Source organism: Hyperoodon ampullatus (genome assembly GCF_949752795.1).
Source record: "Hyperoodon ampullatus genome assembly, chromosome: 14".
Classification (NCBI taxonomy): Eukaryota; Metazoa; Chordata; class Mammalia; order Artiodactyla; family Ziphiidae; genus Hyperoodon; species Hyperoodon ampullatus.
The window spans coordinates 62081175-62104471 of NC_136927.1; the positions used below are offsets into that span (position 1 = coordinate 62081175).

General features: G+C 56.1%; 1 protein-coding gene across 1 annotated transcript; it reads left to right on the forward strand.

Annotated features, from left to right (window-relative positions):
* Positions 1 to 1706: 1706 nt before the first annotated feature.
* On the forward strand, positions 1707 to 13925 carry MYLK2 (myosin light chain kinase 2; the record flags this gene model as incomplete). The annotated part of the gene is made up of 12 exons (XM_079720284.1): positions 1707 to 1758; positions 2236 to 2710; positions 3683 to 3984; positions 5549 to 5654; positions 6213 to 6306; positions 8522 to 8631; positions 8713 to 8854; positions 11634 to 11704; positions 11826 to 11954; positions 12432 to 12584; positions 12767 to 12899; positions 13845 to 13925. 12 exons carry the CDS (start codon positions 1707 to 1709, stop codon positions 13923 to 13925), a joined length of 1848 nt encoding a protein of 615 aa, XP_079576410.1.
* Between the last annotated feature and the right edge of the window lie 9372 nt (positions 13926 to 23297).

Here is a 23297-nt window from a genome sequence, read left to right on the forward strand (position 1 = left end):
ACTAGACTCTGAAGGAGAGAAATGGAAGAGAGGAGGGCCAGGTCAGAAGAGGAGGACAGGCAGACACAAGGCAGCAAGACTGCGGGAGGGGCACCCACTCTGGCTTTTGCTAGCCTTGGACAGACAACCCCAGCATTTGCTCACTTAAGAAAACATCACTCATTTTGAACAGTAATCTGTTCACATAGTTTTGGGTTCAAATAAAAAAGTAAAAGGGTATGCAGCGATATCTTTCTCCCACCTCTGGTCCCCAGTTTCTTATTCTGCCAAAGAAATCCTTATGTGTGTAAAGGGAAATTTTATATATTAGATATATTATGTCCTCTATTATAAATCTTAACCCCTTTTGCACAAATGATAGCATCCTCTACATGCTATTCTGCACCTTGCTTTTTCTCCTCCCACTTTGTAGGTTGCTTCATGTCAGTTTATTCACAGCTTCCTCCATATTTTTTACAGTTACACAATTTCCCATTGTGCAGATGTGCTGCATTCTTAAGCCATTTCCCCATTCCTTCTCTCAACAGGGGGCAGGAGTTGATTTCTCCATTTGATAATTAGAGGAGCTGGACCGTAGAGTGGGGTTGGAGTGACTGGATGGGTCACCACAGTCAGGACCTGAACCCAGACATCCACTCCAGATCTATTTCCAATGCACTCAGCTTGGGGCTAGTTCTCAAGTGCCCCACAGAGAAAGGCTCTGGGTAATGGAAGGCCCTTTGGATCATACCTCTCTGCATCCCATCTCCACTTGAACGCCTCGGGCTGGAGTGGCCCCTGGGCCACCATTGTGGTGGAGGATCCTAGGATCCTTCCGGGCGGGCCATTGAAAAGACCTGGATCAGCTCAAGGGAGGGGCATGAGAGCACTGACCATCTCTCACAGCTGCTTGGGGCAGCCTCCATCTCCCCAGGGGCCCAGGAAGAAGACATTTTCAAAAGAAAACGCTTTCAGGCCCATGGACGTGTTGAGCAAGTGCCCCTGAGGCCATTTTTTACCCAAAGATGCTCCAAACAGATCCAGAGGCCAGGGGCAGGGCTTGTGGACACCGAGCTGGGCGCTGGGGTCACGGTGATTACGCGTGGGCCTGTGTGGTTCTAACCAGGCTCTGGGGAACCCCAGGAGATGCAGGCAGAGCCAGAGCCTGGCCTGGGCATAGTCTTGCCCTTCAGCCCTGCCTGAAAGCCCCTCTTCTTCAAGCCCCCCTGCATCTTGTCTAAGCCAAAGATACCAGGCAAAGCCTGGGAGAAGGCTGCTCCCCCAGGGCCCCAGGTGACCCCTCCCTCTTTCTCTTCCTGCTTGTTCCAACACCACTCTCCCCCCAGTCAGTTCATGGGAAGAATGCCGTGTCCTCTGAATGGGGGCCAAGAGTGACAGGTGGTGGCAGTCTGAGCTGCATGGCCCCTGGTGTAAGAGATCCTCTCCTCCGCCCCCGCCCCCCTGCCTGCGCCCCTGCCTCCGCCTCTGCCCACCCGGCCCAATCCCTTACAACTGCCCGAGGACTGCTCCTGGGCAGCCGCTGCGAGACAGACAGACACCAGATTGCCTCTCTCTGCTCCAGGTGCCTCTCTCTCCTCAGTCAGCTGGCCCTGGCCTCCTCTCAGCCAGACAGGAGGAGGAATCCTGCAGCCTGACACACCTTTCTCTTCTTTCTGCAGCTAGAAAGACTTGAGTTAGACAAGCAGAAGCACACGCCTCCCTACCTCATGGCGACAGAAAACGGAGCAGTGGAGCTGGGAATCCAGAGCCCGTCAACAGGTGCCAAGCTGGGGAAGGAGATGGAGGGAGGAGCTTGGGAAGGGGTGTTTGAATCCAGAGTTGGGCCTGTTTCTCAGTGGGAGTTCTGTGCCTGAGGCCTCCTTTATGGCGCATGGAGGACCAAGAAATCAGGGTTATCTCTGGTACAGTGGGGCTGGATCAAGGGCCAACATGAAGCCGTCCCCAGAGAGACTGGGAAAACATGAAGTCCCCATTGTTGGCGCCTGAACACTCAGGGCAACAGATGGCAGGGGCATCAAGGCCCACCAGGAGACCAGAGCCTCCTACACAGGGCCGCTGAGGTCTTGGCAGCCCAACTCTAGAGCCCATGGAGTGGCCCCAGAGGCTCAGTGGGACAAGCCCTTGCAAATTGTGTCCTGGGTGGGGACCTGGGCCTGGAGCTGGTCTCTGGCCAGCCTAGCTGGGGAAGGAGGTGTAGGAGGGTGGATCCTGACTGGTGTTTCACCTCCTTTGCAGACAAGGCGCCTAAAGGTGCAGCAGGTGAAGGACCCCCAGCTGCAGAGAAAGACCCTGGTCCCCCAGACCCAGAGAAGGATCCTGATCCCCCAAACCCAGAGAAAGAAATTGGTCCCCCAGACCCAAAGGAAGAACCTCATCCACTCACCATGAAGAAAGATGCTGAAGCCCCAGCCCCGGAGAAAGGGGGTAGTGCCTTGGCCCAACCCTCAACCAGCAGCCAGGACCCCAAGGGAGAAGGACACCTGGGTGGGGGGCCTGCAGAGGGCAGTGCTGGGCAGCCGGCCGCCCTGCCCCAGGAGACTGCGACAGCCAAGGTCAGTGTCAAGAAGCCCGAGGCCAAGCAGGGGACCCCAGGCAGCCAGGACCTCGGAGAACCCAAGCTGCACAAGGAGGCAGCAGAGGGCCAAGAAGCAGCCAGGAGGGGCTCACCCGCCTTTCTGCACAGCCCCAGCTGCCCTGCCGCCATCTCGAGGTGAATGGCCCCTGGCCGGGAGCGGGGAGGGGCCCTGCAGTTCCTCTGTCTTGGGCACCGTCATCACACTCAGTGCTAGATGGGGTAGTTCTGATGTTCACCTCCCTCTGTCCTGGGCATCGGCCTGACCACTTTGTCTCCCTGAAGAAACCAGGATTTTGTGATAGTTCACAGAAGCCTGGAATGTCAGGCAGGAGAGGTCCTCAAAGACCTCTTCTCCAGGCATCTGGAGTCCAGAGTTCCCCTTACCCCATGAACTTGGGTCTCGCCAAGGGCAGGACTGAGATGTCAGGAGGAAAAGATAACCCGTCTGCTTAATAGAATTATTGGTATAATATGGGAAGATGACTAATAACCAGACTGATAGCACCAGTCTCATGGTACAATCTGTTATCCTTACCTGAATGCCAGTCATATTAATGAGCTTATTAATGATGTATTTATCGTAAGCCACAATAATAACACCATATCAGTTTGAATTATGTGGTAATATAAATTAATATCATTAATACATTATCAATTGCATCACCACGGTTTTATGAATCAAGAACTACATAACCTTCCTAATTGTTGCCACATAATGATTAACCAAATCAACAATCCTGTTAACAGTTATTAATGATCTATTAGTGCATTGATACTCAAGATAACAACCACAGTCATGGGAATTCCCTGTTGGTCCAGTGGTTAGGGCTCCACGCGTCCACTGCAGGGGCCACAGAGTAATCCCTGGTCGGGGAACTAAGATCTCGCATGCCATGTGGCGTGGCCAGGAAAAAAAACCCCATAGACATTTATGGTATTATTAACATCCCTTGATTTTGTATGAAGTGAATTCAGATGCATCACCCCACGCGTTTGGGGTGGGGGCGGGGTCGTATTAGCTCCAGATTGCAGATGGGGCTCTGGGAGACCTGCCTGCTGGCGGGGCCGTGGCTGCTGAGGGCGTCACCTCTGTGTTCTCACTTCTAGCCCTGAGAAGCCGCTGGCTGAGAAGCCCCCAGATGAGGCAACAGAACTCATCTTTGAAGGGGTGCCCGTGACCCCAGGCCCCACGGATCCTGAGCCAGCCAAGGTAGCAGAAGGAGAGAAGAACCTCCCGCAAGGCAGCCAGAAGGAAACAGAAGAGAAGGCTCCAGGCCAGGCTGGCCAGGCTGAGGTGCAAGGGGACACCTCGAGGGAGATGGAGTTCCAGGCTGTTCCCTCGGAGACATCGGAGGCGGGACAGGCCCTCAGTCCCACAGCCAGGGAGGAGGACTGCTTCCAGATTTTGGGTAGGCTGGGGCTGCCCTGGGGCTGAGGTAAGAGGGAGAGGGCTCCCCATGTCTCCCCACTTAGAGGACTCAAGCCCTCTGAGCTGCCTCATCAGCCTGATCCATCTAAGTGTCACCCAACCCCAGGAAGTACGAGTTCCTGGTCCCCTTTGAGAGATGGGGAAACGGGGGATAAAAAAAGGGAAGTGGGGCACCCCAAGCCCATAGCTAGAACAGGATATGAACTTGTCAGGACAGCCTGACTCCAGAGCTCACTTTTTACTTTCTTCTACTTTGACTAAAATGGGGCTTAAAAAAAAAAAAATCAGGCAAGTTATTGCAGCAACACCAGTTCTCTGGACAGTGGGATTTGAAGTCAATCTGTAGAAGGGCTCAAGTGCCAGGCTTTGGTAGTTAAACTGCATCCTGGGCGGGTGGGGAGGCTCCTGGGAGCCATAGAGGGCTCTTGAGCTGAAGAGCACAGGTGTGTGTGTGGGGGGGAGGGGGGGTTGGTGACCAAGGTAGCTGGGCACGTGAGATGGGGCAGGACTGTGGAATGGCCTTAAGTGATGACGGTTTATTCAGCGGGCAGCAGGGAGCCATTGAGCATGAGTGAGCTTGGCAAGCAGGTGAGTAGGAAAAGGGCCTGGGCAGGAGTGCGGCAGGGCTGGGGGTGGGTTGAGATGGGGTCAGGAGAGCCCAGAGTGTCCTGACAACCCCCCTCCTCCAGGCTGAGGTGCCCTGGGAGACCCGCCAACCTGCCTGGTGAGCGGCACAGTGCCACCCAGACAGGGTGGGAGGGCCTAGGCGGCTGGGCGGCAGCCAGGAGCCCTGCCTCCTCCCCTGAGCAGTGGCCCAGACCTCCGGGCCCACTCCACCCTGCAGTCACATCCTCGAGTGACGGACCTGAACAACCTCCAAGGGCCGCCTGATTTATCACCGGCTTCCCTGCGGCCTCTTGCTATTTATAAAGAGGTTTCCATTCCCCATGACTCAGCCTGTCTGGCCCCATGCTGTTCCCCATGCTGTCACTAGGTGGCAGCCTCTCCCTACCAACATCTCCATCCCTGGCCCACCCCACCCCACCCCCAACTCTGCCTGTGGGCCAGGTCGAGGTAGGACATCCATTCCACAAGTGGTGAGAGCTTGCGGTGTTATTAGAGGGGATGGGAGGCAGGTCCCATCCCCTACCGCAACAGACACAGTAACCCCTATCGGGCACTCCACCATTATAGATGCCTTTTTTTTTTTTCTTTAATGGAAATGCAGATAGCTTGGGATGGAGTCTTCATACCTTATAATGTGGGAGGGTCCGAGAAGTCCAATCAGCCGTCCCCACTGTTGGGACGGGAGAAGCTGAGCCCCCCTCTGACAGAGGCAGAGGCCTCCCAAGGAGGGTGTGTGTTGGTAGCAGAGCTGAAATTGGAAACTAGGCCCCTAGCCCCTCTCCTGGAGCCAGCTGTCCCCCAGGTATCACTCGCTGAACTTCCCTGGATGGGGCTCAGGCCAGGCAGGAGGGTGTGGTGCCAGGGTGGGTCCTCAGCAGCCCTGGCACTGACTGTGATGGCTTTGCTCTGTTCCACAGATGATTGCCCGCCACCCCCTGCCCCGTTCCCCCACCGCATCGTGAAGCTGAGGACTGGGAACATCAGCAGTCAGTTCAGCCTGAACTCCAAGGAGGAACTGGGCGGGTGAGAGCTGGGACCTCAAGCCCCTAGCCCACCAGCAGGAAAGCAGCGAGCCCCCAGGCCTTACATCTTCCCCATGAGAGGCCCAGACACTCCGACTGGACATGAGCAAATTGGTTCCACATGGTCACACTTGTGTGTAGCCTGTCACATGGCTGGTGTGTCACTGTCACTCACACAAACACACCATTGGTCATTCAGTGTCTCCCATAGGAAGCATATAGTATTTTCCTGTCTGTCTCAGTTGCAGGCACCACACTGACCCCCCCTCAAGGCGACTCCTGCTTTGTTAAAAGTCCTGAAGGTGCCCTCCCCCAGGGCCCAGGGCCCCTCCCTGCCACAGTCTGCGAGCTGCACATCAGCGGCCATCCTTTGATGAGCCCACCCTTCCTGGGCCTGTGGTCTACGTGGTTCAGCCATTGTCCCTGCAGTAGAGCTCACAGCTTCTGGAGGGAATCGGAGCTGGCTGGGATGTGTGCCCCCATCTCACAGGGAACAGAGCACAGCCCCTCACCCCGTGGCCCTTAGAACTCCTTCATTCCCAGCCTCTTCTCTCTCCAGTGGCAAGTTTGGAGCAGTCTGTACCTGCACAGAGAAAGCCACAGGCCTCAAGTTAGCAGCCAAGGTCATCAAGAAACAGACACACAAAGACAAGGTAGTGGGGGTCTGGCTGTGTGGCAGGGGGAGGGGATCCTTGGAGTGGGTGCCTCTCACCTCCCTCCACCCACACATCTGCACCAGGGGCCTGGTGTACGAAGCTTAATGCACTGAAGATATCACTCAGATAGATAGACAGACAGACAGACAGATAGCCCTGCCACAGGGGCCTGATGCCCCTGACCATAAACTTGACCCCGCGGTTAGTGAATTTATCCTGGGGACTTACCCGCTTCATGCCCTCTGTTCGGTTCAAGTCAATAAGTGCCGATGAGTGCAGGCTCTGGGCCAGGCCCTGTGCTGGTGCTGGAGGTCCCAGAGGGAAGTCAGTTGGTCCCTGCCCTCAGGGAGCACCAGGGTAAACAGGCCTTGAGGGCTCTGCCTCTAACACCCAGCCCAGGCCTGCTTCAGAGCAGTGTTTGTTCAAGGAGTGAATGAATGGCTGAATGAATGAGACAGAGGCTCATGTGGAGTGAGGGAGTTAGGTGTGTGAGGAGGTGATGGTGACCTAGCAGGCTGGCATGGTGAGAGCTGTAAGTCAGGAAAGCTAGGGCGGGGGGTAGGGGTGGGGGTCACAAAGGAGGCTCCTGACTCACCTGTGGGTTCAGGGAAGCTTCTCCTGAATGAAGACTTTGAAGAAGGAGGAGCTGTTTTCCAGTGAGGAAGGCAGGGGAGAGAGTTTCAAACAGAGAAGACTGTGGAAAGAAAGGCCTGAGGGCCAGAAACGGCAGGTACCTGCTGGGAACGCTTGAGTCAAGGTCAAGGCCAGGGGAGCAGAGACAGCGGCACCTGCAGAGGCCTGGAGAGGCCTGGAGAAGCAGGAAAAGCAGCTCCAGAGGAAGTGCTGCAGCCCTGAATTCCTCACCGTGGCTCTGAGCACATATGAACAGCATGGATTTTCTATGTGACTCTGTCTTTCTCTGTCGCTTCCACTTGACGGGGCCTGGATCCATGTTATTGACTGCTGGGTCCAAGGCCTCTATCATGGACCTGGCTCAGCGTAGATGCTCAAGACATATGTACTGTGTAAATTAATTGGAGTCAGCTGTTGATTAATTAATTATTAGGCACTTTTTCTGTGCTGTTTAATGTGTCAGGTGCTAGGAAAATGGTAGTAAACAAGTCCTGATGTGCTAGAGAGGAGCGACAGATGGCTAAAACCAAACTAAAACAAAAAACATGCTGTCAGGAACTGAGAAGTGTTAGGAAAAAAAGTAAAGCCAGGTAGGAACAGGGTCGATGGGGGCCGTTCAGATAGGATCAAGTGAGGTTAGGCCTCTCTGAGGAAGTGGCATGGAAGGTGAGATATCAACCAAGGAATGGAATAATGGGAAAAATGGAGCAGTCCAGGTAGTGATCCAATGCTCTGGGGGCATAGTTCCGGGGAGAGACCTGATCTGTAGCATTTGCCAATTTCCCTGGTGTAAATATTCCTACCGTGGTTGATTTCACAGATGTGACCACTGGTTTGCAAACATTCTGAAAGTGACAAATAATGGCAGCTGAGACTAGGAAGGCAGTGATGGGGGAGGTGAGAAATTATTGGATTTGTAATCTAGCTTAAGGGTAGAGTCAAAGGATTTACTGATGGATTGGATGAAGGGTGTGAGGAAGTGAGAATAAGGCAGGAATCTGGGAAAGCTCCTAACTTTTTGTCCTGCACACCCAGGTGAAGAGTGACGGCCTTTTGCTGATGGGCAAGCTGGGGGCAACTCAATTGTGGGGAAGGAGTGGTATCAAGAGTTTAATTTTGGACATGAGAGATTTGAGATGCCTGTTAGTCAGACATTCAGGGGGAGGGAGGGTAGGCAGTTGGAGAGATTGGTGTCTGGAGTTTAAAGGAGCACTCGGAGGTGGAGATATGGATTTGGAAATCAATCACATTTGGATGGAATTTCAAGTCCTGGGACTTGAGGAGAACGCCCGGGGGGAGAGTATAGAGCAGGGAGTCCTGAGCAGGGAGGATGGAGCCCACTATTCAGCCAGGGGGAGGAGAAGAACCAGCAAATGAAAGGTGTCCCAGCAGGAGTGACTGTGTGGTGAGGACACAGACTTGAGGGTGGGGAGAGGTGGGAGGCGAGGAGACCAGCGAGGAGGAGGTGGGCAGTGGTCCAGGCAAGGCCCAACAGGTCTGGTCAAGGGCGAAGGTGTGGAGGGTGGAGGGCAGGGAGTAATGATGCTCGGATGGTCCCCCTGACTTCCCTGGTCCCCAGGAAATGGTGATGCTTGAGATCGAGGTTATGAACCAGCTGAACCACCGCAACCTGATCCAGCTCTATGCAGCCATTGAGACCTCGCACGAGTTCGTGCTCTTCATGGAGTAGTGAGTGCCATCAGTGGGGTGGGGCCTGGGGAGGGGGCAGCGGGCCTGGAAGCAAGCCTGCAGAGGGGTCTGTGCACACAGCATCGAGGGCGGCGAGCTCTTCGAGAGGATTGTGGACGAGGACTACCACCTGACTGAGGTGGACACCATGGTGTTTGTCCGGCAGATCTGCGACGGGATCCTCTTCATGCACAGGATGAGGGTTCTGCACCTGGACCTCAAGGTACTGGGGTGGGGGCTCCCGGGAGGGGTCGGGCGCGGCATCCATCCACCTGAGACCAGCATCGCAGCCAGCCATCCCTCCATCCTCCAACCCCTCCTCCTCCTCCATCCAGCCTTCCTTCTGTAGATTCAGAAAGGGTTTATTGAGGGCTTCCCTGGTGGCGCAGTGGTTGAGAGTCCGCCTGCCGATGCAGGGGATACGGGTTCGTGCCCCGGTCGGGGAAGATCCCACATGCCGCGGAGCGGCTGGGCCCGTGAGCCATGGCCTCTGAGCCTGCGCGTCCGGAGCCTGTGCTCCGCAACGGGAGAGGCCACATCAGTGAGAGGCCCGCGTACCACAAAAAAACAAAAAAAAAACCAACAAAAAAAAGGGTTTATTGAGCACTTAGTAAGTACCAGGAGCAGGGGACACATCAGAGAGCAAAAAAGACTTGGTCCCAGCTATCAGGAGCTCCTAGTCTGGTACTAAGTACTTGCTGAAAGGGTCTCTTGCCCCACACTCAGTGTCTCACACTTGAAACTTGCTGATAAGCGTTGCAAAAGCACCTGCCTCAGTGCAGACCTCTGACAGGCACGCGAATGTTTGTTCATTTATTCCACAAATATCTGTTGAGGGCCTGCTAGATGCCAGGCAGTGTTCTAGGTGGTGGAGATCCAGCGGTGAACAAATTAGATAAAAACGCCTGCCCTCATGGAGCTTACGTTCTAGAAGGGGAGTCAGAAAAACGCATCAGTAAGTATAGTGTCAGTGCAGCAATATGCACGTGGCAGGCGCTGACAAAATGTGTAGTGAAAGATTATGTCTCTCTTCTGACCTTGCTCATTAGTACCCTGCATGTAGCAGGTCAGGGAGAGCAAATAGATTTTATGCGTCCCACCAACTCTGATCAGCTGGCATTGGTTGTCTGGAGCTGAGAGACATGGCCATGGCATGGAGTGGGCAGGAGCCCCATGAGTAGTGGGTAGCCCCATCCTTAGGGCAGGTGTTAATGTTTGTGGGATCAGTGGCAAGGCTAGTGGAGAAGATAAAATCTGAACACTGATGTGGGTTAGCAAAGTGGATGGTCCTTTCATTCATTCACTTGGTAGATACGTACCAAGTACCTGCTCCTGTGCTACTGTGCACAGTGCTGGGCATGGGCATTGCCATCAAGATGATGAGGACATGCCCCTGTCCCACGGAGCCTACAGGTCAGTGGGGGAAACAGACATTCATACAGTAATAACCCAATGAATAGATCATTTTAAACCATTAAAAGTGTTATGAAAAAGTACGTGAGAGTAATGGGGAAACATACAAGGTGTAACTGGAGAAGCAGGCAAGGGCTGGAGCATTCGAGGTCCAAAGCAGGAGATGCTCCCGCTGCTGTGGGCTAACACCTCCACCATGCTTACTAGGGGTCAGAGCTGCTCAGGGTGTGTTCAGAGTGTGTGACAGCCCATTGGGTCAGGTGTGCTGTTATCATCCCCACTGACAAGTGAGGAAGCGAGGAGGGTAAAGAGATGAGTTTCAGTGGGGCCACCGTGGCAGCAGGGCATTTAGGAGGCGGTCATAATAAGCCAGCAGAGAGATGATGGGGCTGGAACCAGTGGCAGTGGGGGAGGGATGGGAAGTGGTCAGATGATGGATGCATTCTGAAAATAGAGCCAGCCGGGTTTCTGATGGTTTGGATGGGGGAGGGCAGAGGGAAAGGAAGGAGTGTGGGTGACTCCTGAGTTTCTGGACAGAGTGGGTGCCTGCGTGGTGGCATCGGAGCCTGCCCTTCTCCCGTGAAAGCCATTTTCTTTGGGGTAGGGCAGGGTCTCCAATTAAAATGCGGTGTCCTGGGAAGAAGGTCAACCTTAAGTCTCTGTATCCTAAAGTGTGTTTTTTTTCAGGAAAGCAGTAAGTTTTTCATCAGTAAAGGGTTTCACGTCAAGTAACTTGGGTGAACCACAGCCTGAAGGCACTTCCCGGGGCTCTGGCTGCAGGGCTTTTCAGGAAGTCCCCTGTCCTCCAAAAGGAGGTCTGAATCTGTCTCATTTCCCCTACCGATTGTATCCTGGGGCCTTTCTTTCCTTTCCCTGTTTCGGTGGAGCACTGGGTTGGGCTGTTGAAGTCACTAGCATCCTGCCCTGAATGAGTGCAGCAGTGTGAAAGGACCTTCAGAAAGCCTATCATTTGGGGCCTCAAATCAGACGCACACAAAGCCCAGACGAAGAACAGAACCCCATTAAACGAGGTGGAGGCCCCGGGGTCACAGGGGTCAGGGGCAACTCCCTCCCAGCCGTGTGTAGCCATGCGGCTGGGGCTTCCAGTGTTTCAGGAGGTGCTGAAAATCAGGGTTTTTGTGCAAAATCTGCCTCTTAACCATTGTTAACTACTTACAATGTTTCTGTCCTGCAACCCCAGATTAGTCCTCTGTCCTTGTGTTACATGAGGAGGAAATGGATGCCCAGAGTGGGCGGGACTAGCCTTGCATGTGACTCACATATTCACCTGTGCTTGGGGCACAGGATTTCTGGGAGCCTTGGCTGAGTATCTGCTGGGCGCTTTGTTAGACGCTGAGGGTGGGGAGCAAGGAGGCCTGGAGAAGGTGGTTCCTGCCCTGCAAGAGCCCCTCTCGGGCCTCAGGATCCTCCTCTGTGCCTGGAGCAGGCAGGTCTGAGGGTCTCTGATGGGCTGTCCACTCTAGCAGCCTGGGCCTCTAGTCCCGGGAGCCTGGGACTTGGATGGACCTGGAGGGGGAGGGAGGGTGAGCCAGGTCAGAGGTCAATCCAGGCCACCCCCTTCTCCTCAGCCGGAGAACATCCTGTGTGTCAACACCACGGGCCATATGGTGAAGATCATTGACTTCGGCCTGGCACGGAGGTACCACCTGGGTGGGTGGCATGGCAGGGCCAGCCTCGAGGTGGGCAGGGCCGGGGGAAGGTTGGAGGGTGTCTGGGAATGGCCTGGGAGTTGTGCTCTGAGCTTTTGGCCTCACCTCCAGGTATAACCCCAATGAGAAGCTGAAAGTGAATTTTGGGACCCCAGAATTCCTGTCACCTGAGGTGGTGAATTATGACCAAATCTCTGATAAGACAGACATGTGGAGCCTGGGGGTCATCACCTACATGCTGTGAGTCCTGAGGGTGCCTGTTGTTTATGGGGTTGGGGCACATGGGTGGGCAGCTGAGGCCTAGATTGCTTCCACCTCCCCACTCCCTCAGTCAGGGGTTTGTGGGGTGTTGGGCGTGCTAGGATGAACCAGGAAAGGGAACTTCGTACCCATTTTATAGATGGAGAAACCAAGGCCCCCAAAGGCATAGTGTCCCAGCCCAGGGCTCTGGGCAGCAGAGCTTTGATGACCCAGTGCACTCATCATTCCTCTTCTTCACTCTAACCCTGGGAAGCTGGGATGATTATGCCCATTTTACAGATGAGAAGAGTGAGGCTCAGAGAGGGGAAGTGACTTGCCCAAGGTCACCCAGCCAGATTCAAACCCAGGTCTGTCCCATATGAGAGGCTGGGGGTCTTTTCAGCGCATGGTGCTGCTTCCTAGGCTCTGTCCCCATCCCTGACCCAATCTCACCTCCCTGCCAACCCCTCCCTCTAGGCTGAGTGGCCTCTCCCCCTTCCTGGGAGACGATGACACCGAGACCCTGAACAATGTTCTATCGGGCAACTGGTACTTTGATGAGGAGACCTTTGAGGCCGTGTCAGACGAGGCTAAAGACTTTGTCTCCAACCTCATTGTCAAGAACCAGAGGTGAGGCTCACCCCAGAACACGAACCCCATGTGTGCAAGCCCAGTGTGTGTGTGTGTGTGTGTGTGTGTGTGTGTGTGTGTGTGCGCGCCAGCCAGTTGGGCGGGAGCTGGGCCGGGAGGCCAGTGGGGTGGTGCCTCCCTGGCCTGCCACCCACCCTCACCGTACTGCCCCCTCCCCACAGAGCCCGGATGAACGCTGCCCAGTGCCTCGCCCACCCCTGGCTCAACAATCTGGCAGAGAAAGCCAAGCGCTGTAACCGACGCCTCAAGTCCCAGATCTTGCTTAAGAAATACCTCATGAAGAGGCGCTGGAAGGTACCACAGAACTGAGGGTGGGGCGGAGTGGGGGATACAAGGCAGGAAGAGTCCTGGCCCCACTAGCCCTGTGTCAGCCGGTTCTGTCTGGAAAACAGAATTGGCTTTTCTCTTCTTGTCCTGGGCTGGCTACTGCCCTGAGTGGTGGCCCTCCACCCACCCATCTCCACTGTAGGGAGGGGTGTCCATTTGTGGCTCGGGCTCAGGAAAAGGTCTCTGACCCCATCACAGGCTTCCTCCCCTCATTTCACAAATATTTCTTGAGCATACACTACCTCTAAGCACTGGGGATACAGCAGTGGACAAAGAGACAAGGATTTCAGTCTTTGTGGACTTGCTTTTGGTAGAGGATGGAGAGTTGCTAAAAGGAGTTAAGGAAGGGCTCTAGGAAAAAATAAGGATGGTCAGGAGTTCTGGGGAGAGGCTGCACTTCTTAGTAGGGTGGCCAGCGGGGGGCACACTGAGAAGGAACATGTGAACAAAAACTTGAAGGAGGTGAGGGCTGAGCCAGGCTGGTATGGGGGGAGGAGTGTGCCAGGCATAGGGAACAGCTGGTGCAAAGGCCCTGAGGCAGAAGCACGGTGGTCAAGTGTGAGGAACAGGTAGGAAGCCAGCACGGCTGGAGTGGAAGAAGCAAGGGGTAAGGGAGGTGTTCAAGAGGATCGGGAGGCAGGGCGTGGAGGGACTCGGCCATGATAAGGGGTTTTTACTTGGAGTGAAATAGGAACCACTGTACTGCCTTGAGCAGAGCGGTACTCAGGTTGAATGAGGGAGGCAGTCCTGGAGGCTGCAGTGTCATGGCGCCCCCTGCGGCCAGTTTGGGCACTGCGTCCTCCCTGGCATGGAGCCCTCCTGGAATGAAGGGGACCTTGGGAGACACTCAGCTGTCCTACAGATTTCCCCCTGCCCTGCTGCTGACTGGGACCCCTCTCCCTCATCCCTCAGAAAAACATCATTGCTATCAGTGCTGCCAACCGCTTCAAGAAGATCAGCAGCTCAGGGGCACTGATGACTCTGGGGGTCTGAGCCCCAGGAGCAGCTGAGGCCTGGACGCAGCCACACAGTGGCCAGGGCTGAGGCCACACAGCCCAGAAGGCCGGAGCAGACGGGCCAGATCGCCGGGGCTGACTGGCCAGGACAAGGCTGCACCAGGCTGGGAGGCTCGGGGCTCCCATGCCCCCGCGCAGTGACTGCTTCCCCGACGTGAGCTGCCTCGGATATGGCCTGACTCCATCCTGCTAATGCCTCCCCAGACAGGGCTCCAGCCCATCAGCCACAGCCCAGATGCCACGGGCCCTGCTGAGACGCCACCCGGCTCACCTTCTTGGAACTGCTGCTCTGGTGACCCCTGCTTGGCCTCACCTGGGGCATCCCTGGCCTGGGCTTGCTCCTAGCTAGAGCAGGAGGGCTGGGGGTCCTGGCATATGGGGTTTCTGCAGTTGGGGGTGGGAGGTCCTTGGTGGGGCAGGAAGGCAGACGGCGATTCCTAAGGCGCAGCTGCCAGGGGAGACAGAGCAGGCTTTGTGAAGGAGGACCTCCGTGCCCCCACCCGCCTCCCCACTCCCAACAGATAAGGCCTGACACACCATCTGGTCTGGCCCGGCCCCCGCCCACCTTCCTTGCGACCACCAACACACAGGAACTCTGTGTGAGAGAGAGGACACCCAGCCTGGGCCTGGTGGAGGGGGAGGGGAGAGGCCTGGAGGACAGGGGAGACCACCCCCGAGCTTGCCTGAAGGCCAAGCCGGCCCAACCCAGCCACTCCGGCCCCCATTCCAAGGGTCACCCACGGCCTCGGATGATGGCGTCAGCAGGCCCAGGAGGCGTGGGAAGGCCGTCGGCAGCCCCCAACCTGCTCTCAGCTTGTGCCTTGTAAATAAATGTACAGGTTGGAAGTGGCCTCCTTTCACAGTGTGTGTGCGCCCGGGGTGGGTCTCAGCTGGCCACCGTTCACGGAACACTGCTGCGGGCCAGGCACTTTAGCAGCCTCAGGAGCCACACTACCCAGTGTGTGATCTAGGCAAGTGGCTGCCCACTTTGTGCCTCAGTTTGCTCATCTGTGAGAGGGAGGGCACAGCACCAGCCAACATTTAGGGGTGACATTACTGTGTCAGGCTCTATTTAAGTGCTTGTATGTCTATTAACTCATTTATGAGGTCATGAGGTAGATATTATTATTATTCCTCTTTTACAGAGGGGGAAACTGAGGCTTAGAGAGGGGAAGGAACTTGAAGGCTTTTCAACAAGTCAGAAGCCGGGGCTTGAACTGGACTCTTCTACCTCCCATAGCAAGGCTCTGCCCGCAAGCCCACTCTGCTTCTCACCGAACAAGGCGTAAGCAGAAAGCAGAGTCTCCAGGTGGAGCCAGAGGTTTGGGCCTGCAGTGGTGGGGGTCCTCCAAGAGGCCTGGGGGAGACAGCTGTTCTCCGGTCCCTTCCATGGGCCCCAGCCCGCCTCACCCCAGGCCTGCAAGGCAGGGGAGGGCCTCCATCTGCTAGAGGGGGCAGCCCAGAGGGCAAGAGAGCTTAACCCCAATAAGGTGCAGCCTTTCTGGCTGTGAGGACAGCTGACTCAGAAGTGGGACTGGCTGGGCTTCCCTGGTGGTGCAGTGGTTGAGAGTCCGCCTGCCAATGCAGGGGACACAGCTTCGTGCCCCGGTCTGGGAAGATCCCACATGCTGCGGAGTGAGTGGCTGGGCCCGTGAGCCATGGCCGCTGAGCCTGCGCGTCCAGAGCCTGTGCTCCGCCACGGGAGAGGCCACAGCAGTGAGAGGCCCGCGTACCGCAAAAAAAAAAAGAAAAAAAAAAGAAGTGGCACTGGCTTAAGTGGGGCAGCTGGTCTGCCTGCTGGGGGCTTATTGGTTCCAGCAAGAATGGCAGTAACAGCAGCTCACGTGCACTGAGTGCTTGCAGGGTGCAGCCCTGGCCCAGCTCTGTGTGTTCACGTGACTCTGCTTCCAGTGACCCTGCACGGTGGGCAATTGTGTTATGTCCATATCTCCGATGGGGCAGCCAAGCCTCAGGGAGGCTAAGCCATTTGCTCAGGGTCACACAGCTAGTCAACGGCAGAGCCAGGATTTGTACCCAGACAGTCTGGGCCCAGAGCCCCTGCCCTTAACCACCACACTATCTGCCTCTGAGAAATCTTGGACAGAGACCATGACCGTTCATCCTTCCACCCCCTGCTTCCATGAATATTGGCCTGGAGGGCAAGGCCAGGTCCCCAACCCCACCCCTGCCCTGTTCCAGCAGATGGGTGCGGAGTCCCCCTACAGCAGGTGCCACATGGGGCAGGGTATGGGGGACTTTGGAATCTGAGCCTGCTGGGGCTTGCACTTGGGGCTTGGGGGGCCTGGGGAGCATGGCCTAGGCTCTTGGTGGGATATGTGCTTATGGGCAAGGCCTCTAGGGCTGTTGGTCCCTGCCTGCCTGTCCGCCCGCCACCTGCTAGCTGGGCCAGGCCTGTGGTTTCCTCTGAGTTCTCTCAGCCTTGCTGGCCCCCGCCCAGGCTGAGCCTCGGCCACACAGCGTGATGATGAGGGATGAGTCACCGCCATAGTGGAGGGGTAAGGAAATGAGGTCCAGCCAGCACAGAGATCCAGGGCCTGGATCCAGCTAGGGAAACCGAGGCCAAAATGAGAAGGCTCCTCAGCAGAGACAGCAACAGCTGGGACTAGAACCCAGGACTCCCGACTCCCAGCGCAGGCCTCTATTTCCTCCTCTATAAAATGCAAATGACAGCCTCAGCTCCACTGTCCTCTGCCACTCTGAGGGCCATTGTAACAATCCAGAGATGGGATAGGGTGCTCATTCACCCTATTTCACAGGTGAGGAAACAGGTTCAGAGAGGGAAAGTGAGCTGCCCAAGGCCACACAGCAAATTAACATGTCCTGGGAAGGAAGCCCACCCAGAACCATGGAGCAGGGCTGACCACTGCCTCTGTCCCTATCTGCTCCTGGGAGCACATCTTCGAAAGCTCTTTTTGATTCATCAGGTGCCTCCTTTGGGCCTCCCCTAGTCCCTGGAAGTAAAGGATATGGACTCAACAATATGGATGGGAAATGATGGGAGTTCAGAGAGAATTTGCTCCCCCGGGGCCACAGAGCACACCCAGGAGAAAGCTGGTGTGGCAGGCCCTGGGGTGGGACTGAGTCTCAGTCTTTCTGTAGGCTGGGGCCCAGCCCCATGACCTGCACTAGCACTTCCATTCCCAGCAGCCTCGGAGCCACCCGAGAGAGGGAGTGGATCCGTGCTCGTCTGGGCCTGCCAGCTGGAGCCAGAGCCAGGACCAAAGCTCCAGGTCTGGGTCTGGGGTTCTGCCAGTCCCGGGCAGCCGACGGCAAGAATCCCCTGCCCCTTCCTTGGTGTGCCCTGCCCACCCCATGCCTGTGTTGTGGGCTCCCCCTGACCGGCGCCCATCACAATGTCAATGCTGTAACCTTCCCTGCAAGGTGCTCTGTGCCCCATGGGGCCAGGACCAGGAGCTGCTCCTTCACACTGTCCTGGGCCCCCCTTGTGGGCTCAGAAGGGTTAACACCCTCAACAGGACAGCTCCTCCCGACGGGTCCCAGCCCAGAGAGCGTTCCTCCAAGATTATTTCCTGCCTCTGGGCCTTGGCCAGGCCCACAGTGACCACCCCCATGGGTCTGAGGCCGCATCTGGTTTGGATTACACCAGGGCTGGTGACGTTGCCTTTTCCTGTCGGCGTCCAGTGGCCTCGAATTCCACTGGCCACCTTGGACCCAGCAGGGCAGCTGTGGGAAAAGATTCAGCCAGTGACAGGGCTGCCCCAAGGGTGTGAAGCAGCCAGGGCTGTCCTGAAGGATGTGCCCACCTGGACCAAGCGCCCGCTCGTGCAGCTGCCCACACACCTGTTCCTTCCTTCACTCTAATGGGTGTTATTTACTGAGCACCAGGCACAGTGCCAAGTGATTCCCATGTATGCACTCATTTCATTTCCCCCCATGAGTGGGTATTTCCTTATCAGCAGTTCACAGATGAGGAAACTGAGGCACAGGGAGGTGATGTACAAGTCCATGGGTTCCCAGCTAGTAAATAGTGGGGTCAGCGTGCAAAGCAGGTGGCCTGACTTCAGACTCATCCAATTACTTCACAGCTATTTCTTGAGCCCCTTTTCTGGGCCTGGCCTTAACCCAGAGCCTGGAGATGAATTAGTCATGGTCTCGGTCTTCAGGGAGTTCACAGCATCTGGAACCCCAGGGGTGGGAGGGTGGGGATCATGGTGAAGCTGGAAGGGCGTGGAAGGAGACACTAGCTCCTATTCTCTCCTCTCCAGTGGGACTGACAGTCAAGCTGAGAGCAAATAAGGAGCAGGCCTCTTCCAAATAGAGTGTGTGCTGGGGGTAGGGGGTGTTCCAGGCAGCTCCAAAGACTTGGAGCTGAGAACAACCTTGTCTTGGAGCATCCCAGGGGGCTTTTGCATATGAGGAAGCAAGAAGTAAGTCCGGAGAATTTGGTGGGAGTCTCAAATGCCAGGCTGAACTGGGGCCATAGGGAGCCATTGAAGGGTTTTGAACGAAGGAGGGACATGATCAGATCTGTGGTTTAGAAGGATCCCTGCAGCCAGGGATGTCAGTGAGGGAGAGACTGGAGTCAGGGAGGCCAGAGGGAGGTTGGGCCATGTCTGCCTGAGGGGCTGTGAGGATTGTGGGGACTGGAGGTGGGAGCTGCAGACCTCATACACTGCCAGGGAGACAGGCCGATGACAGAGAGACTGGGTGCAGGTCAGGCAGAATGGGGTTCACATCTACTTATTTGCCCTCTCTGAGCCTCAGTTTCCTGTCTGTAAAATGGGATAATAGTACTTGTCTTCCAGGGTCGATGCAAAAGTGACATGAGATGTGCAGATCGAGCACCTGGCCAGGCTGCTGAGCTTATGCTTGTTCCACAACTATTTCTCCAGCCCCTACTTTGTTCCAGACACTGTTCTAAGTGCTGGGGACAAGCAGCCAATAGACAAAAACCCCTGGCCTGGTGGAGTTTCCTTCTGTTGGGAGACAGACCCCGGACAGCAATAAAATGAACTTAGAGCATGTTGGTGGGGTGGATGGGGGATGCGGTGGTCAGGGAGGCTTTTCTGAACAGAGACTGAAGGGCATGAGGGAGTGAAGATCGGTCCAGGCAGAAGGACGAGCAAATGCAAAGGCTGTTTGGAGTGGGGGCGGGGAGGGCAAGAGCAGCTGAAACCAGATCACACAGGCCTGTAAGGACTTGGCCTTTGGCTCTGAGTGAGCCAGGAAGCCCCTGGGGGGTTCTCTGAGACTTAATCCATGGCAAATGGATTTATCCATTTATCCATTCAGCAAATCTTTATTGAGGGCCTGCTATGTGCCAGCCAGTGGGTTAGGGAAGTGGATAAAGTGAGTAAGGCAGACCCAGCCCCTGCCCCCAGAGGCTTATGACACAAAGGCAGAGACAAGCAAAAGGGAATGCACACAGAGATGCAGAATTCCACATTGCAACAGGTGCCGGGTGGAGGAAACAAATAGGATGCAGAGGTGGAGAAAAATCTAGAGGCATCCAATCAGATAAGGAGGTGAGGGGAGGCTTCTCCCAAGGAGGTGATGTTTAACCTGGGCTCTGGATGCTGAGAAGTCAGCTAGTGGGGAGTGAGCATTCCAGGCCGAGGGAACAGCGAGTGCAAAGGCCTAGAGGTGGAAACACTCATGGAGATGTCAGCTGCCTTAACTCAGCTCGGGAGGGTGAGCCTCCTGTTTGTCTCCCGGAGAGATCAGGGCACCGGAGGACTGTGGTCTGGCGGAGGCAGCCCTGGCCTTTCCAGGGGCCACAGGCAGGGCTCTGGCGGACTGTGGGACTAAATAGGACTCTGGTCTGTTTTTAGCCTGGAACCACTTCCTTCAGCCCCACCAGCTGCCTCCCTGAGTCACCACCCAATTACCAGCAGGGCAGGAACAGGGGATTAGACACCTTGGGGTCTGGACCTGTGGGGAAGGAGGTTTTGCCGTGTGCAACAAATGGGCAGAGAGGACTGGGCTGAGGGTACAAGGACCTCCAGTGGGGCTGTTTCACGTTCCAGTAGTTGATGTACACTATTATATTAATTTCAGATGTCCCATTTCATTCGTGTTGACTGAATTGTACACATATTGTGCAAGGCGAGGTTTCCCGCATGCCAGTCCTGGGGGCTGAAATCACTGCCCCATTTTACAGATGAAGAAACTAGTACTCAGAGAAGTGAATCTACTTGCTCTAGGTCACACAGCAAGGAAGTAAAGATGCCAGGAATTGAATCCAAAGCTTTGTGTATATAACAACCTTCCCTCCCCCTGCAACTTCCCACCTCTACAGCAGCTAGACCTTCCTGGTGGGTAAATCAGGTTAAGAAGACAAGCCCCCAGGGCCCAAATATTTGTTTTACTTAAACAATTAAATTGCTGTTTCCATGTGTCAGACCCTGCTCGAAGCACTTTGCAACTATTAATTCATGTAATCCTGACAACAATCCCATGGATATAGGTACTGTTAGTGTCCACATTTTTTAGATGAGGGAAACCCAGAGAGGGGAAGCAACTTGCTCAAGGTCACACAGCTAGGAAGTGACAGCTGGGATCTGAAGCCAGTCAGTTGGAGTCCAGAGCCCCTGCTCTTAGCTGCTGTACCTACTGCCTCTGGGAGCCTGACCTTTCAGGGGTGATGGGAGGCGATGTTTTGGCTGAGGCCTGGATTCCTGGGTTTGCACACTGCCAGTAGGCAGACATGCCAGGCTGGCCGACACAACCTCCCCCCACCGTCTTCCTCATTTCTGTGGTGGCCTCAGAGTGCCCGCCCGCCAAGGGAGAGCGTCTCCCCACCCTGGCCCAGGCGCTGTCTGGGGTGTGGGAAGGAGCTTGGAACTCCGGGCAGTGGAATGCCATAAACCAGGGAAGGAAGCGGGTGGGCGGAGAGGCGCAGGGAGATAAGATGTGGAGGGTGGAGGAGAGGCTGAGGAAGGCCCAGCCCTGTGGGTGGGGGTAGCCTCCCTGGAGGCAGAGAGAGCAGAGACCAAAGGACCAGCAGGTGAAGAACTTCCTGACAGCCCTTCAGAGCTGCCAAACTTGGGCGGGAAGGGGCCGGCTCTGAAAGCAGCAGGCTCCTGTTTCCTGGAACCCCCCCTCCCCAACCTGATATGAACTGCTTGGTGTAGAGGGGATTCAGAAATCAGGCAGGAGACGCCCTTTCAACTCTGATATTCCAAGAATCTGAGCTGCTGTGATTAAAAACTCTGCAATATTCTGAAACACCACTGATCCTACCATTTTAGATTTCGATTTAGCCTAACTCTACAAGGCCCCTCGGCACCCTCTTTTGCTCTGACCTGCTGAGGAGGAGTGGGGGCTGGGATCCCCTCCTGGAGACAGACCAGACTCCAGTGAGGAGAGTCAGATGGAGTGGCCCCTGTCCCCTAAGAGCTCTACAGTTAAGGCAGCAGAGGGGGTACTCCTGCCCTCTGTATGACCTTGGGCATGTCACTTACCTTCTCTGGCCTTGGTCTCTCCATCTGTGCCGAGGAGCTTTCTCTGGGTCGGCCCAGCTTAGGCATTCTGAATCTCTGCTAAGCACTGTCCACCCCTGGGTGGCCAGGCCAAAGGCAGGGGGTGTCTGTTGGTCATGGAAAGAATGTGAGGGCAGGAGGCCCAGTGGGTGGGGTCCCCAGGCTGGGCAGCAAGCAGAGGGCAACATGAGATCATGGTGTCTGGGCCTCCTGGTCCAGTACTTCTGGGGATGGGATCCCTTCCAGGCTGTCCCCCAGGTTAGACCCTCCGTGGGATCCGGATTCAGAGAGTCAGGCTGCCCTTTCCCCTCACCCTGCAACCCCCTCACTGGACAAAGGGAGTGAAATCAGGGCCCAGAGAGATGGGCACTGGTCCAGGCTCACATAGCAAGTCCAAGGCAGGCTCTGAGCCCAGGGCCCTGCTTAGGGACTGGGGCTGAGGGGACTGTCTTCACTTCTTGACTCTCTGGGGGGACCAGAGAGGGACATGGAAGGGGCTCATGCCCAGAGCTGAGTCTGTGCCTCTGGGTGCACTTGACCCCTCTGCATGTTTCCCCACCTCAAAGCATGGGCAGGGGGTTGCAGCTTTCTTCCCCCCAGGCCCCCACCCCAGTTAGATGCTCAACCTCATTGGGGGGGTGGGCGGGGCAGGATGCAGAAGCCTGGGATCCCCGAGTCGGGTCAGCCTCCCCATCCTCCTACGAGCTCAGGACACAGGCTGGGAAGGGACTGGGGTCACCAGGTCTCCACAGGAATGCACCACAGGGAACAGTGCCCGGCAGAGGCCTCTTTCCCTGACCCAGCTGAGAAAGAACCCCCGCCCCCCCAAATCTGTCCTTGTCTCCGTAACTGTCTCTGCGCATCACACACACACACACTCACGTACACACGGAGAAGTACTGACCCACACAGGCACACACGGTGGTGCGAACCTCTCCTCACCGGTGCCCTGCACTCTCAGGCCTCCGTCCCCTCCCCTTTCAGCCACGAGGCTGCCTGAATGCGACAGGACAGACCCTCTTTCCCTCTCCCCATTGCTCCATGGGTTCCAGGCTGGGGTCCGGCACACACGGTAGGGAGGGTCCGCGCAGCTGGCTGGGCATTCTTCCACCCCCTTCTGGCCGCACTGAGCCCGCACCCTGCAGGTGCCCCCTCCACCCCGGCTCTGGAGTCTGTGGGAACCAGACAGTTGGGGCTGTCCAGCCGGGCTCACTTCCTCCCAGGCCCCAGGGGACCTGCTGAGGGAGGAGGGAGCCACAGAGACTGAAGCCAGCATGGCCGCCTGCCCGAGAGGGGTGTTTTGGAGGGGACTGGGCTGCCTGCCCAGCGAAGGGGTCTCCAGCCCCCTGAGCATCACCTCATGGGACATAAGACCCTCCCGCAAAGACCAGAAGGTATCCTTGGCCCCTTTTCTCTCCTATACCCATGATCCAGGTGGGGGGACTGAAGTTCCGGAAGAAAGCCATGTGCCTCTGCAAGTCTGGTGTTGGAGGGTATGGGGACAGTGAGGTTTCAGGTCCCTAAGTTGTTCCTCTGATGGGGGCCACGACTATACCCACTTCTCCTGCTTCCACCCAAGGGGGCAGCTACAGAAGGCCAAAGGTCAAGGCTCAGTCTCTTCTAATCTGTACCCAGGGTAGCCACTGCCTCCCCTCAACCCATGAGGGAAATGCTTTCTTAAAGAGTCCCCAGGAGACCTCAGAGAGCTGGGGGCTCAGGGATGTCTCCCAGTCACGCGGGAAATCCAGACAAGGGAAGTGTGCCTGCCTTTTGAACCTTGGGTTCCCTGTCTGTGCAAGGGTTGAGGGGTGGCTTTTTAGCCCTGGCATGCCAGGCTTCAAAAAAAGCCCGCCTCCCTCTGGGGGGTCACCCTGTGGGCCACGCTG